General features: G+C 43.3%; 1 protein-coding gene across 2 annotated transcripts in view; it reads right to left on the minus strand.

Moving 5' to 3' along the window:
* Window positions 1–18,932, minus strand: part of PPM1H (protein phosphatase, Mg2+/Mn2+ dependent 1H) — a gene marked incomplete at its 5' end in the record, with an annotated part of 89,993 nt that overhangs the window by 36,658 nt on the left and 34,403 nt on the right. For both annotated transcript variants that reach the window (XM_082239734.1, XM_082239735.1), the window contains 3 exons: window positions 5,069–5,181; window positions 13,659–14,003; window positions 18,260–18,428. In XM_082239734.1, the coding sequence (XP_082095860.1) occupies window positions 5,069–5,181; window positions 13,659–14,003; window positions 18,260–18,428 (627 nt within the window). The remainder of the gene's footprint in view (window positions 1–5,068; window positions 5,182–13,658; window positions 14,004–18,259; window positions 18,429–18,932) is intronic.

Here is an 18,932-nt window from a genome sequence, read left to right on the forward strand (position 1 = left end):
TGTCTTGTTAGTATTTTTAGCATAATACGTTACAGAAAGACACATATTGTTTCAAACAATTAAATGGAGTGATATGGTACATCCTTGGTCTACATTAAGAAGAAAACAAGATGTGTGATTCATACTCAAGTCCCATCAAGAAAGTTACTGTAGGGAAACCTGCAAGTACAAGTTCCAGCAGGGGAGTCTTTAGCATATGCGCTGACGGGGTGCAAAGATCCGCCAAGCACCCCCATGTCTGACAAGCACCGCCATTGTGAATGACAAGCGCCGCCACTGGCACGGCACGTCTTTGGTAAATGAATGCACAAAGTCGAAAGCCCTTTAGCGAAACAGTAGGTATACATTTTGGTAATACCTAGGTATATATGTATTTTGTTTTTCTAGCTTGATCAAAATTATTTATTATTTCATAACAGGTTAAGAGCTTAAGCGGTTTCAGCGATGGGCACCTGGCGCCCCCCCCCCCAGAATTCAGTGCCCAGGTGCCCCACACCGCTTGCACCCCGAGGTAACGACGGCGCTGAGTTCCAGTTGCTGTTTTTAAAAGAGCTTTTATACCACTTTGTGCTTGTGGAGACAATCATAGGGATATGATGGCAATAACATGTTAATGGATGAGAAACCAGGATACAAGTAATAAATTCCAAATAAATTCCAGTATTTCAAACCTTATGACTGTCCCACCCATGTTCAAATTGCTGACTTGGATGTGATCCAGAGCTCTTTGCAAATCAGGGGCCAGTCTCAGAATTGTGCACTTTCCCTTTCATTTCTTTGTCAGCCTTACCTCTTAGTTAAACCACCCTCATATGTTTCAAGTCCTGGAACAAACAGTATACTTTTTGAAACGTAAATCTTCTTTGCAGTGGGGATGCTCACAAATTTGGCTCATAATCACTGATCCATTTATTATTTGAGTCTTAATGGGATCCTCACATCTCTTTAATATAACACTGGTGCCAACCATGGTCCCCCCCCCATCACTTTTTTGTTGTTTTTGCTATGGTTCACAACTTTAAAAAGAAAAAAGACTACTGAGCTGAACTGATGAATGTAAGGAAGACACAAGTTGGGCCTATTGGTATTCCTATGATCAAAACAACAGGAAATTTTCCTCCCCGTTAAAGGAGTATTCACAGCGTGCCCTGATTCTATTGCACACCTTTTCAGCCAGAAACGATCTGAAAGAGAAGACTGAACTGCACATTTTTATAAGGTATACTAAAATCTGGCAAGAAGTGACAGAGAGAAACCATTTGGAAAACTCTGTTTGACAGTGTGTTATGAATTCCGAGCCACAGGGAGGTTGTGCTCATTTTGTCAACAGGCAGTTGAACACGCAGGTGAGCTTGAAGCATCTGGCTTCTATGAAGAGGAATCCAATATGTGCCAATTGCAAAAGAAGAAGAAGAAGAAGAAGAAGAAGAAGAAGAAGAAGAAGAAGAGGAGGAGGAGGAGGAGGAGGAGGAGGAGGAAAGTGGGCAACTGAGCAGATGGACAGAATAAGGCAAGGGGACTACATTATGTCGATACAAGTAGATTTTCATTATATGGGTCAGAAAGCAACCAAAGCAGAGGAAACTGAAGGCTAAAGAAAAACTCCCTCTCCCCCAGCCGTTTGCTTACTATGGCAGCTAAACATGTACACAGAATCATGCCTGGACGGCATCCACTGATTGTTTACAGAACATAAAGGAGCAGCTGAAAATAAGCTAAAAACTTTTCTTTTAGCAAGCATATCCAGGCATATAATTTTGTTATTTAAAAGTCTGCTGATTTTATCTGTATATTGGCAATAATCATTTTACTTAGATGTTTATAAAATCTCTTAAATCAGATGTTTTCAACCTTTTTGAGCCCACAGCTCCTTTAACCAACTACATTCTTTCTGTGGCACCCGTGTGGGGCTCAGGAACCCAGTTATGTCACCACTTGCCTGCAGAGCCAGCAGCCTCTCACCGTTTTTCGAACACCCTCCCTTGTGGAGTGTTCCCTCAGCCTTCTCTCCCCTATTCCTTGGGAGTCGCCTGGGCAACAGCTGCTGCCTCCCCTGGTCTCTGAGCTGCCCCCCCCGTCCCAAAGAGAGGTGCCTCCCAGAGCCACCCTTCGCCTGTGGAGCTTGTAGCCAGGGCTGCTGCAATAAACAGCTGTGCAAGCCTTTGGGAGGCAGAGATGCATCCAAGGAGGGAGGGAAGGAAAGAGGGACAGAGGCCAGTGCTGCCCGCCATGGCACACTGGTTGAAAACCACTGCCTTAAACAAACAATTACATTGCTGTTTTCTAGTAATGGTTTAAAAACCACTGGCTTGCTTACTTGTAATATGTAGTAGTATGGAGGCTGAGGCACCGTTCAAACAAAGAATCTGTGTTGATTTTCTCCACTTGGATTACATTATTATATTATAATTATTTATTCAATTTATATCCTATCCTTAATTCTCAAGGATGCCAGGATGGCAAACACATCTATAATAGTAGATAGATAGATAGATGATAGATAGATAGATAGATAGATAGATAGATAGATAGATAGACAGACAGACAGACAGATAGAAGATAGATAGATAGACATTCTTTCAACCAGCACTTTCAGCCATTTTTTAATTCCCTCATCAATAAGAAGAGAGACAGATGCACCTTACCAGAGAGACCATTCCACAACCTTCCATGAAAAGGCCCTCTCATGGGTCAAATCCAAGCAGGCAGCCACCAGGTGTGGTGGCACCACACAGCTGCGTGGAGAAGATCTCACATGAACCCAAATGACCACATAGGGGAATGATGGAAGGCATCTCCTTAAATTGTGGTAACTTGGAGAAACAGCAGGGGCACACATGAAAAATGGATAAAGGAGTCTCTATAGATTGGGTAAATTCCTCTACACACCTACACACACACACGCACACACACACAAAAACACACACAGCTTCTCTGTTTGTTTACATGTCCAATAGCATAACCATATATTAAAATAAACAAAGTTTATTTGTATGAACCAGTCATAAGTAACGACAACTTTTTCGTTTCATGTGTTTGTTAGGGAAAACCTTAATGGGAGATTATTATTCTTTTGTTTCTTCACTGGAGTGCTAAACCAGAAGAGTGGACAGTTTAGTGTTGGCAGGTGCAAAGCAAGGGCAGAATTGGTAGGAGGGATGGAATGAAGCCAGTATCTAATCATAGTAGCCTCCAGTTATTTTTATTTTTTCCCCACTTTCAATACCTCAAAAGATGCAGTGGACGGAGACAAGCCCAGATAAGCAAATGAGTATGCAAGCCAGCAAACAGTTTGCTGGGCTAGGACATACCTGTCAAGCAATGCAAGCAATGCTGAAAATCAATTTGTTCTGAATTCAAGCATGAGCAGCTTGCAAATCAGCTACCCAGTTGTCTAGGGATGCGAAGGGATCCTTTATGCTTACTCTACAAACAGAATTCTCCTAGAATACATTGCAATGGTGGGAGGTAAAGAAGTGACGGTGTTTGCTGTGTGTCATCTGAATTCCCGGATGCCACCTGAAACTGGTTATCTTCCCTGGCACTTAAAACACATCCATTAACCAAGCAAGCATCCTTGTTTTGGAAGTTACACAGGGTGCCCAAGCAAAAGCAGTGATACCATATCATAGCTCCTGCTGTGTGAAAAGTACCAGAGTTGCATTCCTCCATGATCCTGCTCCACTACCCTGTGGGTCTGCAAGCTCCCTCTCCAATCACAGTGTGAGCTGCTGTGACATCACAGAATTCTCAAAAAACATTCTGCCTACTGAAGGAAAAGATCCACATACTGAAGCAATGGGCCAATATGCGAGGCTGCAGCAAGAGGAAATAATGGTGCAAGGAGGCAGATAAGTAAAATATTCAAAGGAGAAGTGGCTAATTAGAAAAAGGCAAGAGGGGTTGAATTGTGTATTGATCCAAAACGACAAATTTCTGGCTACAGATGTGTAACAGCTATTACAGCAGAGCTGTAAATTCTTTACTGTAACAGCAATAATTTAGTCAAGAGCTTATAATGCACATGCATTACAGTGGTACCTCGGGTTACAAACGCTTCAGGTTACAGACTCCGTTAACCCAGTAGTAGTACCTCAGGTTAAGAACTTTACCTCAGGATGAGAACAGAAATCATGCGGCGGCGTGGCAGCAGCAGGAGGCCCCATTAGCTAAAGTGGTATCTCAGGTTAAGAACACTTTCAGGTTAAGAACAGACCTCCGGAACGAATTAAGTTCCTAACCAGAGGTACCACTGTACAGTGCATTGTACCTAGCACTGTAAGGCACTGCTGAAACATTAACGGAACAGTAAACAGTAATGCTGCAGTAGGGAAGGAAAGGCTGAAAGAACATTGCTGAGGTTGGTGCCTGCATTTCTTTATGCAATTTCCGAATGACAGAAAATCAATGCTTTGACCTTGAGATCAACCCCTTTGAAAAAGAACAGACTGGAAAGTACTCTCCTCCACCCATCTCAGGAAAGGAGACGTTTGCCAAGAAGACACAGTAAGAGACTTTGGATAAGATTCAGGTATAGATTGTTACCGTATAAACCAGTTGCCTTTATATGTCAAAAGCCAAGAATGAGCTAAGACCATCTAATGTGTGAATAAAAAAGGGTCATATTAGCTCTTCATCAGGTTCAAAAGAAGCCACCTCGTTTTTTTGGAATGTATCCTGGATTGTACAACAGGACACTTGCTTTCCATCTGAGAAAAACTTTCCTGTGCTCCATCCTCGCAGCAGGAAAAATCTCATCTAGATTTGCTGTATTCCAGGACTCCTGACACCAATGCACTTTGACAGTTTGGACACCAGAGCACTTGATAGATGATGGGTTAGATATTTCAACATTCACCAGACAGGACTGAGTCATCATGCTAGCTTCCAGCAGGTTGGTAGCTGCTGCTTACTGAGAGGAGAGTTCAGTTCTGCTCAGGAGATGCTTGCTGTGTTCCTATAGGTATCGGGTTGGCCACTGTGAGAACAGGACGCCAGGCTAGATGGGCCCGTGGTTCTTTTCTTACATGTTCTTAACTTACCAAGAAACGTGAAGAATTGTGCCTACCTGCTATCGCCAGCGTTTGCCACATAGAGCTTTCCTAGCAAACACACCACAATGAGGGCCGTACAGCCGCCAGATATATTGTACACAGCCCTTTCTCGCTCTATCTGCAAGTCCTGAGGAATAAAAGAGAGAACCTGTCAGAATTTAGCGCATAGAACCACATACTGTCTTTCTTTTCCCGGTGAGCAGTAACGCCGTCTGAAGCATAGTTATACTGAAAAGCAGACAATGCTGGGTTTTCTATTTCAGGCGCTTCAGAAAAATCAAAGAAGTTATGACAAATGTTTGATACATAGCAGAGGAGACCGGAGACTGAGGAAGGCAGTGAGAAGCTGACAGGGAAAAGGCGGAGGAGTATAAGAAAGATACAGAGCTAAGCAGCAATTACCTCATGGACAGAACAAAAGGAAAGCCCAGTCTGCGTGTGTAGCAGAATGGAAGCAGGGGAGTGGGCTGTATTAATTCAGAGTGCAGGTCAGGGATGTCATTTTTCAATGGCATGTTAAAAATAATTCCTTGCAAGGAAAAAGATAGCAGATTAGTACCCTAGTTCCCAACCCACTCCTTGCTGTAATAGATTTCTGCTAGTGAGGATGATTATTTTTATTATTTTATTATTATTATTAATTATGTTATTATTACTACTACTATTAGAGACTGTCCATCTAGTTTTGCCACCTGAGGCAAAATGGGAAGGTGGCCGCCCACATGTGCCATCTGCCTACCCCCACTGCCCCTGTTGAAGTCTCACTTATTGGGGTCACAGGGCTTCTGGGTTCTGGCAAGATCTTGAAAGAACCCTGTGAGATCTCACTGGAAGTGGCTGCTTCTCCTCACTTCTCCTCCAACGGCAGCAAGGAGGGGGCACACAAAGAGGCAACCCTTAGATTTCACCACCTGAGGCGGCTGCCTCATGGACACAGCCCAGCTCTGTTATTACAACTTCTACACTGGGAAACATCTAAGAATGCAATTCCCTCTTCCTGTAGACTGAAGTGGTATGGTCTATTCTACTACCTCATTCTGGAACCATGTATATAACCACACACACTTGTTTTAGGCAAGTAAGAAACCACAGGAGGAAAACCAATAGCAAGAAGAACCATTTTGAAACTTGGTAAAGCTGCAAGCCTAATCATCTCAACTCAGGACTAAGTCCTATAAATTCAATGGGGCTTACACCCAGGGAAGTGAGTTTAGGATTGCAGCCTTATACATAGGAAGGTATAATAAAGGAACGACAAAGAAACACACACATTCAAGCCAAGTCACATTCTCACACTCTAGAAACAGGGTTTCCTAAACTTGGGTCTCTGGCTGCTTTTGGACCACAGTTCCCATCATCCCCACATTTAAGCCAGCAACTGCTTCAAGAAAGTCACTAGAATATTCAGATCTCTGCAGAACATACCAACCATTTCCATGGTATTGTCTTTAGAGCATGAAGTACTCTGTGGATGTTGGGTCATCCACAATTAAGAGGCAGCCTGGAGGCAACGCAATTAATGCTTATATAACAAAAGGCATTGGTTGGGAACCTGAGCACCCTCTCACCCTGCCACGTTGCCAACCAAAAGAATCTCTCAGCAGCTGTTCATTTCAGACAAATTATCCACTGTATTTCAACACAGTTAAAATTCACCTTCTACCTAGTTTGGCCCCCAAAGCCAGTCATTCCTACCCTGAGTTTAGAAAAGATGATAATTCTCCATGAAGTATGAAATAAAAATTTAACTGCACAATGGGTGGACTTCTGAAAAGCACACCTCACCACAAGGGCAACGATTTGCTGTTATTATCTTATTCACTCCGTTTATATAGATAGCTCCGCCATAACAGGAGGAGCCCTCTGGGCAGCTCAGAACACACTCTCTCTCTCTCTCTCTCTCTCTCTCTCTCTCTCTCAAATGCCATATAAATGAAAAACATTTTTTTTTAAAAAAAAATAAAAAACCTGAAAGACAAAATTTCAAACTCAATTGGTCAAATGCTGACCAACAAATGGTCACACATAATACAACTGGAAAGCATAACTTAAGTTTTCATGACCAGGGGTGCATTTAAACATTTTCTACCATTACGCACACTGCAGAAAGGGTTGGGAATGAAGTGGCAAAATGGACTACCATTTTAGGCTGCAGGCGGAGGTTCACTTTTTAAAATGTTACTTATGAAAAAAAAAAACCTCCTGGAAAGCAGACTAGCTAAACTTCAGAAGGAGTTTAAAAACTTTGTCCCTTTTATACTTGATTCCCCACTCCCACCCCCACCGCTGAAGGGAGTTCTGGGGGGGGGGTTAACTGTGAGGGGGCACTTTAAAATAGTATCTGCCACGTGCAGGGAATCACTTCTGAATTTTATCCTATCATTTTGCTAAAAAGTCAATACCAGCTCTGAGCTACTTCCAAGCAGAAGCATCCAGAACATGGTGTTCTCAAGGCGACGTAAATTATAATATCCATCATCTCCTGTCAGAATGACTAACAGTGAGAGATAACAGGAATTACTGTCCGTGTCCGAAGGGCACCAGGTTGCTGTCAGCATCGCCCTAGAGCCAGTGCACCAACTGGACTCATGTACCTCAACCCCGACTGGGCTGGGCGAGCTGGGAAGCACCGCCAGAGACCTCCTTCTCGCAGGAACAGGTCACAGTGCTGTGGACTCACAGCTTAGACTTGTGAGCACCGGATTCACTGTCTCAATACTACAGTCGTTGCGCAGCAGAGTTTTGCAGAGTCTTGCAGAGTATAAACCACTCGGAGAGCAGCTCTGTAAAATATCTTCCTTTTATTCTATAACTACAACTATGGTACAAAACTATATACAGAGCTAAATATTCTGAGCATAAAGCAATGCTACACTGAGAGTCTGCAGCTGCTCTTAGCAGCAATATTATCTCTAGGATCTCTAACACTCTCACTCTCTCCGATACACTGACTGACTGACTCTCTCTCACACACACAGATATGTTGCTGGGCAGAATAAGTAAATAGGCAGGACACGCCTCCTCTTCTCTGTGGAGTCAGCAGAGATCATCAGGAGATGGTCAGGAGATTCTTGGGTATGGGAGGGGTGAAACCTATGTTGCCCATTAACAAACTTGCATAACGTACCGTACTTTTCCATGTATGAGACTAGGGGTTTTTTACATGAAAAGAATGTTTTAACATTGGGGTCATCTTATACACGGGTAGTGCTGAGTGTATTTTCTTAATTTTGAGTCCCCCAAAATAGGGGGCGTCTTATACACAGGGCATGTTATACACGGAAAAATACTGTACATGTGCCAAATGTGCATATCCAGCCTTTTTGCTTATTTTCTTTTCTTTACAAAAATCTTGTTAAGATAGCTGAGGGAACAGCATGCATAACATTAGCAGGAGTATCAATACTGAACGGCTGCCAAAAGAGCCGAGTTGTGTACACATAGCACACTGCCAAACGGGAGACAAATACATTTCCTCACAAAGAAGATCGCACTTGCAGTCCTTTTTGCAGGCCCCCCAAAAATATAGTGGAATCTATTCATTTCGTTTTTCCATGCCCTGGGGTGGGGGGCCTGAAGCAGGCCGTTTGTCATTATAACGTGGACTACATCCCTGGAGCATTCACAAGACTGGATCAAAATGCGCACAAACCAACCAGCAGCTTTGCTTTCCACATATTAAAAACAGCCGATTTGTTTAGCAATTGCCATTAGTCACCTGCCATTTAACGTTCTTAATTATAAGAATAGACTTCTCACAGGAGAAAAGAGTGGCTAGTGGTTTGTTCCCTGGCCCTTAGCTACATATTCCCCTCTCAGGTCACGTCTTGCCCCAGAAGGTCATCCCTGCTCCCCTTATGGAAAATAAATGTATTGAGGACAACACACTGTAACAAACAGTAGCCATGACAACTAGCGATAAGACACACAATTCGTATTGACAACCAAGCCCCACAGTCATGCTTTCAGATCCAGTAGGCACCAGGTTAAGTAGAGCAATAGGAAAGTTATTTTGCACGTGAGAAAGTTAAGAGGACTGCTTGGCAGGACTTGGCAGCAAGCAGTCCCCAAGTGGGCTGAAGCAGGGTATATGGATTGTGATGCTAATAGCATCTGTCACAAATAAGATTCTGTGCAGTTCAGAACTGAGGGCTCAATCCCATTTGCTCTATGAATTTCTGTGATGGTTTTGTGACAGGCACAAGCTGGAGCAAGATGTAAACTGCCCAATGAGGCCACCTACTGGCTCAAGTGTGAACTGCACTTCAGGCTCCTCCAGACAACGCATTTATTCAGTATTCATCGTGTTTGATGAACACAGAGGTATAAAAGCACAAAGCCCTCAAAAGCTACTGAAGTTGTTCATATCAGAAAGGCACTAAGTTTATCTCCCCACCGCTTTAATATTTTTATTGTAAAGGTAAAAGTAAAGGTACCCCTGCCCATACGGGCCAGTCATGACAGACTCTAGGGTTGTGCGCCCATCTCACTCAAGAGGCCGGGGGCCAGCGCTGTCCGAAGACACTTCCGGGTCACGTGGCCAGCGTGACATCGCTGCTCTGGCGAACCAGAGCCGCACACGGAAACGCCGTTTACCTTCCCGCTGGTAAGCGGTCCCTATTTATCTACTTGCACCCGGAGGTGCTTTCGAACTGCTAGGTTGGCAGGCGCTGGGACCGAACGACGGGAGCGCACCCCGCCGCAGGGATTCGAACAGCCGACCTTTCGATCGGCAAGCCCTAGGCGCTGAGGCTTTTACCCACAGCGCCATCTGCGTCCATTTTTTTTATTTTTTTTTTAATTGTACGTTTTTATTGTACGTTTTGTTAAATTCAGCGTGGAGAAGCATTCTGGAGGTGAGTCAAATGGTTTATTATTCTTAGCCGAATTTATTTTTAATACTTTTTAAAATAAATAAATAAAAGCACACACATTTGAACATGACCCGCAAGGAAATACTGCTGCATGCAGTTTTGTTCCTGTGCATGCTTAAAGTCATCAAAAGTTGTTAACTCTGATAAATGGCAATACGCAAGCTGGGCATAATTATTATTTTTCTAGTTGTATGTGCTTTTACATCTAATCGCTTCAAAACTCACCAATGTTAAAATAAGATGTAAATAGGATTTGCTGCACTTCTATAAAGAGAGGGTTCTGGTGAAGATCAAATCCCCTGCATATTGATACGCAAAATAAATCAAGAAATTCGGCGTGGCAGTGCAGTAGCATACGAAGAGGTGTCATTTCCAATCCTTGACATCTCCTACAAAGCAGGGCTACAAAAGACCCCTGTCTGAAACCCTAGAGAGCTGCTTCCAGTCGGTGTAGGCAATGCTGATTCAGAAAGAGGCAGCTTCCTATATCCAAATCTGATTAAAATCAGCACACAGCATCCATTTGCGAAGCAAGGACCATAGCTCAGTAGCAGAGCATTTGTTCTAGATGCAGAAGGTCCCGGGTTCAACGCCCCACATCTCCAAGCAGGGCTGGGAGAGTGAGCCCTGGGGAGCTGCTGCCTGTCAGGGTAGACAATACTGAGTTAGATGGGCAATGGCCCTACTCAGCATATAAAGACAGCTTCCTGTGTTCCTACAGATCCTGCATGCTTTACAGTGGTACCTCAGGTTACATACGCTTCAGGTTACATACGCTTCAGGTTACAGACTCCACTAACCCAGAAGTAGTACCTCAGGTTAAGAACTTTACCTCAGGATGAGAACAGAAATTGTGCTCCGGCAGCGCGGCGGCAGCGGGAGGCCCCATTAGCTAAAGTGGTGCTTCAGGTTAAGAACAGTTTCAGGTTAAGTACAGACCTCTGGAATGAATTAAGTACTTTAACCTGAGGTACCACTGTATTCTGAACTCAGGAAACCAAGTGAAGTTTTGTTTACCTTTTGAGGGGCAGTGTAATGGACGGGACATAGGAGATTAGTACCGCAGGGGAAGAGTTGTGGGTGGTCAGGAATACAGGAATAAATAATGGAGCTTTTTTACATTTACTGGCCCTAATCCAGCTCTATCTGTGCATAAACAAAATGTGATCGTAAGACAAACTGCCTAAAAAACATGGATGAGAACACATATCCAAATGCTCACAGGACCGCACATCCAATGGAAAGCAATGAGACCAAATGCTTCAGACTGAGAATGGAACTACGGTCAACAATCCAGCAAGGAAGAGATGCGCAACAGCCCAATTCACACACATGTGTGAGCCTGGCTTTCCCAAGAAAATCGCCTTAGTTGGGTCAGGGCAGGGTGGACCCAAAGAAACACAGGCAGAACTCTGCTCGCAAGGCAAGCTTTCCCACATCCCTCCTCTTCAACTGCAGCCCTTGGGGACCGCCAATATGCCAGTTCTGGGCATGGAGTGCAAGGAGAGTGACAGAAGACCGCACACATCAATGTGTGCAGAAGAAGGCAATGTAAATCATGGGGCCAACTTGCATGAGTGGGAAAGTCCCTTTCTACTTATGGCGTTTGCCCATTCTTTGGAGATACGTTTGTATTGGGGGAGAGAAAGGGTTAATAGGTTGACCAATGAGAAAGCACGGGGCGGAGCCTACCTGATTTTGAGGCTCAGCCCAGAGGGGGGAGATAGAGGAGTCAGAGTGAGTTAGAGACCGAGCCAAGACTGAGAGGGACTGAGAGTGACAGCGTTTCAAATATATTTTAAAACTTGTTTGTGTTCGAAAGAAACTTTAATCTTCATTGATAACTCTACCTGATTGAGACTCAGTACTTCACTGGGGAGCCCTGGGACTTCCCCACAAAATTGGAGGCAGGGGAAGAATAAAGTAGTGGTATACAAGTCAATAGTCCGTGAAACGAATGCCAAACTACTCAAGCAAGCCACCTCTGGATCAAACCTGTGGATTTCTCAAACACATCCAACTGTATGGACTAAAAACTGCCCATTTTAAAAAGGGCATCAGATCCTCAAGATTTTGCACCTGCTTTGCACCTATAGGTGTGAATCCAAGAAAACCTAAAATGTAAAACTAGCATTTTTACCAAGGGGTTTCCAAGTATTAACTTATTTTTTATATTTATCTGGTGAAACCAAGATCTTTCCCCCCCCTCCACATAGTTCAGTAATATTCTGGTTTTCATGCTTAATTGTCAGTCAATATGAATGTTTTAAACAACTTTTAATTTTATCTTGCTAATTCATGCTTCTGCCCTCAATTATTTTTCAACCCCAATTATTTTTAAACAACAGGGTCTCTCTAAGGCCTCTGAAGCCGTCTCAAAGAAGGGAAAACCACAAAAGATGTAACCTATGGAGATGATCAGAACAGTAATTATCAAGCAATTTAATGATTTAGTTACTGAGAACAATTTAATTATTAGCAGCCAGTGGACACAAAGGAGGAAAAATTCTGCAAAGTCTGTAAGTACAAAGAAAGGGCTGTTTTTTTCTCCACCATAACACATGTGATCAATACGACTTGCAAATGCAATCTCATAATCTGATTAGTCTCCATAATTCTTCCTAAATTAATGTTAACACGTTTAAACAGAACTCAATTCATTCCCTATATTTCCAAAGTTCAGGGGTGACTGTGAATTTAACAGCAGGTTTGGGGGAACCTGAAGGTTTTCAGAAATAAAATTTAAAAATAAAATAAAAAAACCACCCTATTGGAAAGACACCCAAAAACTGTCTCAGGAGAATCCCCAGTGGCTACAGAATACCGACTGATTGTTAGGGCCAGAAGAGGGAGAAACAACAAATCAGATGGCACAAAATGGAGTGTCTTAGAGAGGGGAATGGTTGGCTGACGGGAACATGGCAACATTTTGTCATAGCTTCCATGTGTAAAATAAAATTTCCAGCTTCTCACATAAATACATTCCAAGACAAAACAGGGGCAGAGAGAGGGAGAGAGCAAGAGGGAAAGAGGAAACAGGGTTGCAACTTTACTCCAAACCATGGTTTATGGAGGAACTGTGGTTTGCAATGGTACACAATGTAACATGGTTAACACAGGAAGGGGGAAAAGTGGTCTATAAAGTAGAGATGAGGAACAGGAACAGTAGCTCACAAAACTAGTTTTGGAGTACAGATCATAATTTTATGAAGTCAGTGTTACATTCGCACTGGGGAAGATGATGCAATGCATCAGATACTGGCTATAAACTCTGGTTATATTCTGTCATCAACTTAGGGCTCTTCAGGTGAAGTCTACTGCAGGCCCAGCAAAGAAAAACAGGTCTACGTTAACTGATCCAGGCCACAGATTCTTGGGTGCACCACTGCAATAGTTGCCACATGGATCATGACGGTCGCCTAACTCTAAACCAGTGTTCTGTGCCCTCTTTTAGACTGCAACTTGGAAGCTCTCACCGGTGACACTTAAGGCACAAACTGTGTGCCCACAATTACTCATATTAGGACCGTTACGCAGGTTTCTAGTGGAGGTTCCTTTTGCCAGTAAAAGCCCAATAATACCATTAAGAAGATTTATTTATCTTTAGCAGACAAACTTATTAAATGTGCTGACGCTAGCATGTCAATTCCCCCTCCCCCCCAGCTGTACCCAGAACAACAGAGAAGGATCCTACCATTAGCCTACTAAGCACAGCAGAAGAGACACCTACCATTTCCCTGAAAGCTGTCTCAATAGCCCCCATAATGAGGCACTCGTGAGATATCTTCTTCTCCGTAAAGAAGCGAGTCGGAGGGGTGCCAGGTGATCCCGGGGCGCCAACACTCCCCCGTAAGGAGGCTGCTCTGGTTAGAGTTCGGGTGTTAGCAGCCATGCTTTCTGGCTCCTCCCCCAGGCAGGTCGGGGGAGGGACGGCCGAGTTCTTCAGGATGTCCACAATCTCCTGCAGCTGCTCTGCAATATGATGCTGAAGCAGCTTTGATGCTACAACAGCCGCCCCAGATCCAGCGTGCCCATCAAATAACGACCAGTAGTGGAAAGATACGCCGTCCGATTCCTGCGTAAGTATTATTAAAACAAAACAACAACATAAATGAATGGGGTTTCAAGAGTGGCTCCAGTCATGTACAAATGCATTTCCCAATGCCAATTCCCAATTCCAAGGATGGCTCAATCATAGATAAACAGATGCATTTCCCAATTTCAAATCGTAAAATTTTCAGAGAGAGAGAAAGAAAGGTATTTGCAATGTCTCCACCCGCCAACTACGGAAAGCATACCAAAGGGTCAGGTTTTAGATACTCAGCCTTAATTCGTTGAAAATAACTAGCAACCGCTAGCCTTGTTTTCACTACCACCACACTGCCTATAAATATCCTATTGTGAAAGGGAAAATAAATCCCAATCTTCAGCTATAGTTTAACATGCGTAATCATGTATGTTAGCAGAAAAGCATGTTCTGTTTTAAAAGCTGGTCATTTATAGTCATTTAGTTCCCTTTGTATTTCACCCCTGAGACAGGACACCCAGCAATACTAACCAGTTTTACTGTGGTTCTGCCGCTGGAAAACCTGTAAATCTAGTACCAGGTAGTTTAAAAAATAATAATTAAGTGATACCTTTGTGTTATTTTATTTATAAAAGTATTTTATAGGTAAGCTAAAGGTAAAGGACCCCTGGACGGTTAAGTCCAGTCAAAGGCGACTATGGGGTTGCAGCGCTCAACTCGCTTTCAGGCCGAGGGAGCCAGCGTTTGTTCACAGACAGCTTTCCAGGTCATGTGGCAAGCATGACTAAACCGCTACTGGCGCAACGGAACACCGTGATGGAAGCCAGAGCACACGGAAATGCCGTTTACCTTCCCACCACAGTGGTATCTATTTATCTACTTGCACTTTTTGGCGTGCTTTCGAACTGCTAGGTTGGCAGGAGCAGGGACAGAGCAACAGGAGCTCACCCCGTTGTGCGGATTCAAACCGCCAACCTTCTGATCGGCAAGCCCAAGAGACTCAGTGGTTTAGACCACAGCGCCACCCGCATCCCTGCTAACTGGCAGGTCTACTCAGAACTAAACCCCAATGAGGTCAACAAGACTTACTCCCAGTGCATGCATGGTCAACAAGACTCACACCCTGCATGCAGGGTTTGATTTTCTGAGCATAGTTCAATATATATGGATAAACACTCACTGTGTGCATCTGACCAAGTATCCCCTGGCCTGTGACAATTCATTGTACAATTTTATTTTACAATTAGATTCATACACTGCTTTTCCACCCAAGGCCCTCAAAGCAGGTTATGACCAAAAATAAAAACACAAGCCTCATTTTATGAAACAAACAAAACAAGATCAATCAGATATCTGATAACTATGCATAAACATTAGATTATTAGCAGCAACAAAAAAACAGTAAAATGCAAAATTTGAAGTTTGGCTGAATGAAGAGAATTAACAATACAGGGAGGGTGTGTGTGTGTGTGTGTGTCATAATTAAGAAAAAAACACATGTCACAGTACTTAAAATTGCTTTAAGGAGTAAACCAGTACATTTCCAAGCTAATAGATTTCGCCCCCAAAAAAATCTTTGTGAGGCTGTCTGCTAGTTGATGTCACGCTGGGAGACTTCTCCTAAGTGCTTGCAACCCTCAGGTTTTTATCCATTTGCTTTAATAAGTTTTGAGAGATGCAACAATATCTCAGCAAGAAACGCAGAATGAAATGTCTCACTCCTGTGCTGCCACACACTAATGTGGCACACAAAGGCGGCCAGCTTCAGGTTCTTTTAAAAAGGCAGCCCAGTGAAATGGGCTAGCTTCTGGAACAAGACTGCCCTCTAGCAGCAAGCGTTTCGCAGCAATCATATTTTAAAGCTAATCTCTTCTGAAACACTGAAGCTCAATAAACTCAGGCTATGTATTTCAAAGCATGTTATCATCTATACATATATTAAATTCTTAACCGGTTTTAAAATGATGCACCCAGAGAACTAGGAAATGAACCATGGAACAGCAAAGGTACAGATAACACTTGTAAGTTAGTTACCTAAGTTAGACTATTGAATCTTATTTGAGGACAAGACGTTCCTTCAAAAAATCCACAACGCACAGAAACAGGTGTGTGAGAAAGATTTTTCTGGGTTTAAAGCAGAAGAGGGCACAGATTTGCATGGGATTTATTTTCTAGGCAAAATTGTGTTCTCATTAGCGAGTGAGGTAAAAGGACTAAAAAAAATAATGAGGCTACACAAAAGTACTAAGATGTCTGACAATGAGGTCAGCAAATTAAAACTTTTCCATAACTGTATTTCTGTACAGTCATACCTCGGGTTGAAGTAGCTTCAGGTTAAGCATTTTCGGGTTGCGCTCCACGGTGACCCAGAAGGAGCACATTACTTCTGGGTTTCACCACCTGCGCATGCGCAGACGCTCAAAATGACGTCACATGCATGCGCGGAAGCAGCAGGTCGCAACCCGTGGACGCGCAGGCACGGGTTGTGTTCGCTTCAGGATGCAAATGGGGCTCCGGAACGGATCCCGTTCACATCCAGAGGTACCACTGTACTAGAAATAATTTAACCTGTTGCATTTCTGCCTGTCAAAGAACTTTCAGGCACAAGAGCCCTGCTCTGCCCCAGTGCTACCCCTAAATCATGCAAAGCCAGTTGTTGTTTTTTACTGCATTTTCCTTTAAAAAAAAAAGCCAAGAGACTAAAGTATAGCAACACCAGACTACACTTCAGGGTTGTCGTACACTCCTCTCTCATTCCTCCCACCCTCAATCCACCTGCCACTGTATAACAAAATTGGGCTATTTTGGGGGGGTGTCATAGCCCATGCTCTCTCTCTGCTGCAATGTCCCCCTGATATATGGATATACTAAAATGTGCTGGACGTGCGTGGCAATTCTTTTTATGTTTGCATACTCAAAAGAGGGGGAAATCACATTTCTGAATGAAATTAAATTGGTTAGAAAGAGCACACAAACTCCTGTGTTTGCAGTTAACTTGTGGTTTTGGGTGGGCATAGCTAAACTAAAATCTTGAATTCCTTGGTTGTTTTCTCTGGGCAACAGCCACTTCTTTACCAAAGAAAAACAAAGATCAGCTTCAAAATGAATCAGCAAATCCTTGTTGTTTAGAGAAGGGACTTCCTGGTTAAGGCCATTTTTAAAAATCTTTCCTGGCACACCTGTGATTCTAGAATTTCTCTACAGCACACTCAGCAATCACAGCTGTGACTTTACTCTCATTTTCTAAAAGCACTGAAAGGCTGGACCGGGTTCATTTCACACATTTTGCTTTATTATTACAAGGGCTAGAGACTTCCATTTCTCAAAAGTGTTTTTTTTTTGGGGGGGGGGGACAAGCTCAGAGTCTCCTCCCTCTTGTTGGCCCCAGGTCAACTGGCATTTTGGGGAGAAAGGAAGAAGCTGCGTCTGTCTCTGGCTGCACTTGTTATTTGATGAACCTCAAATCATGCACCAGGAGCAAAAGCTGCAGAGCTGTAGCCAACTTGCTCACCCTGAAGAGTAGCTGCTCTAAAACCAATGGACTTAAATGAGAATGTCCATTAAACTAAATGGGTCTAACTAAGTTGGATACCATACGTAATTTTGAATGTCACTGCTCCATACATGCTAAGGTGACTCATGGAGGCGAACAGCAGCTTCTGCTCACAGCTAATGAGCCTTACAACCTGGGCATCCTAAGCAGAGCTTCACCCTCTGCAAAGAAAACAGCAGCCACCATGACCAGCTGTAATCACCTAACCCCTATTTATCATACTAAGTTTCAAAACGTAGCTCTGGAGCCACTGTAAGTACAGGACAAGGTTGCCAGGTTGGCACATAAGAAGAGCTCTGCCAAAGGCTTATCTGAGCCCCACATCCCGTTCTCACAGGGGTGAACCAGAGGGTGATGTGGACTTCAGAGATAGGAATGAGTGCAATGGCAAGTCCCGATAGTCTTCTCCTCCCTGGATTTGTCTGATCCTCTTTTAAAGCTGTCCTAGTTGGTGACCATCGTCAGCTGAAGCAATCATTGGAAGCATTTCAGGGGCTGAACCCAGAGCTTATAAGTCAATCCACATTTTCAACACAATTGTTCATAGGGGTGCAAAACAAGCTGAGCGATCAAAGACAGCACCAGAAGCTGGAAAGAGTGGGAACTATTGCTCATTCTATCCACAATTGCCATGCTTACACACATGTGTTTTACTGAGAGAACATTGCAGTGTAGACTACTTGCACAAGGATTCTGCAAGTGAAGCAACCATCTCACTGTGGACAGATTAAAGAAGGAAGCGGCAACTTACTGAATTCTCTTTCAGCTGCAGTCCTTCCCCATTTGGCAACGAAGACCTCCGTTTAGTAGAGGAGTTTTTGTTTGGTGTGGAATTAGTTCCTCCTGCTTTCTTCTTGACCGAAAGTACTTCACAACTGGCCTGGTCTTCATTGTGTGTACTTTTACCCGCATTGATCACCCTAATAAATAAACAAAATATAAATAAGCAGCGTAAGAAGTTATTTTTTTTAAAAAAACAACATGTGTTTGTGTTTATTTGACGAATTTGTACACCACCCTTCAATAATATACACACAGAGAAAGAATACAAACAAAATTTTAAAAATACAACATTCAGATTCAATTCACTTGGAATAAGCCAGATGTCTACTCTGGCCTGAGCAAGGGCTGCTGGGAATAAAGCCAGAAAATGCAGTCTACAATTCTGTAATTCTCCACAATCATTTCTTGACTTGGAGGGAATCACACTGTTGGGGCACTTCTGAAGGAACAGGAAGCTCAGAGCACAAAATCCATGTCGGATAAAATTAATGGTTCATCTACCACAGAAGTCTGCCCATCAACAACGGCCGCACATCTGTTTCATGGATCCTCAAATGAGGACACAATGGTGGAACCCATTCCCTGCTTTTAATCCTGAACATATGGTAGATAAGGACTGTTTATCTCAGAAAACTGAGGCT

Source organism: Podarcis vaucheri (assembly GCF_965113315.1).
Source record: "Podarcis vaucheri genome assembly, chromosome: 10".
Taxonomy (NCBI): Eukaryota; Metazoa; Chordata; class Lepidosauria; order Squamata; family Lacertidae; genus Podarcis; species Podarcis vaucheri.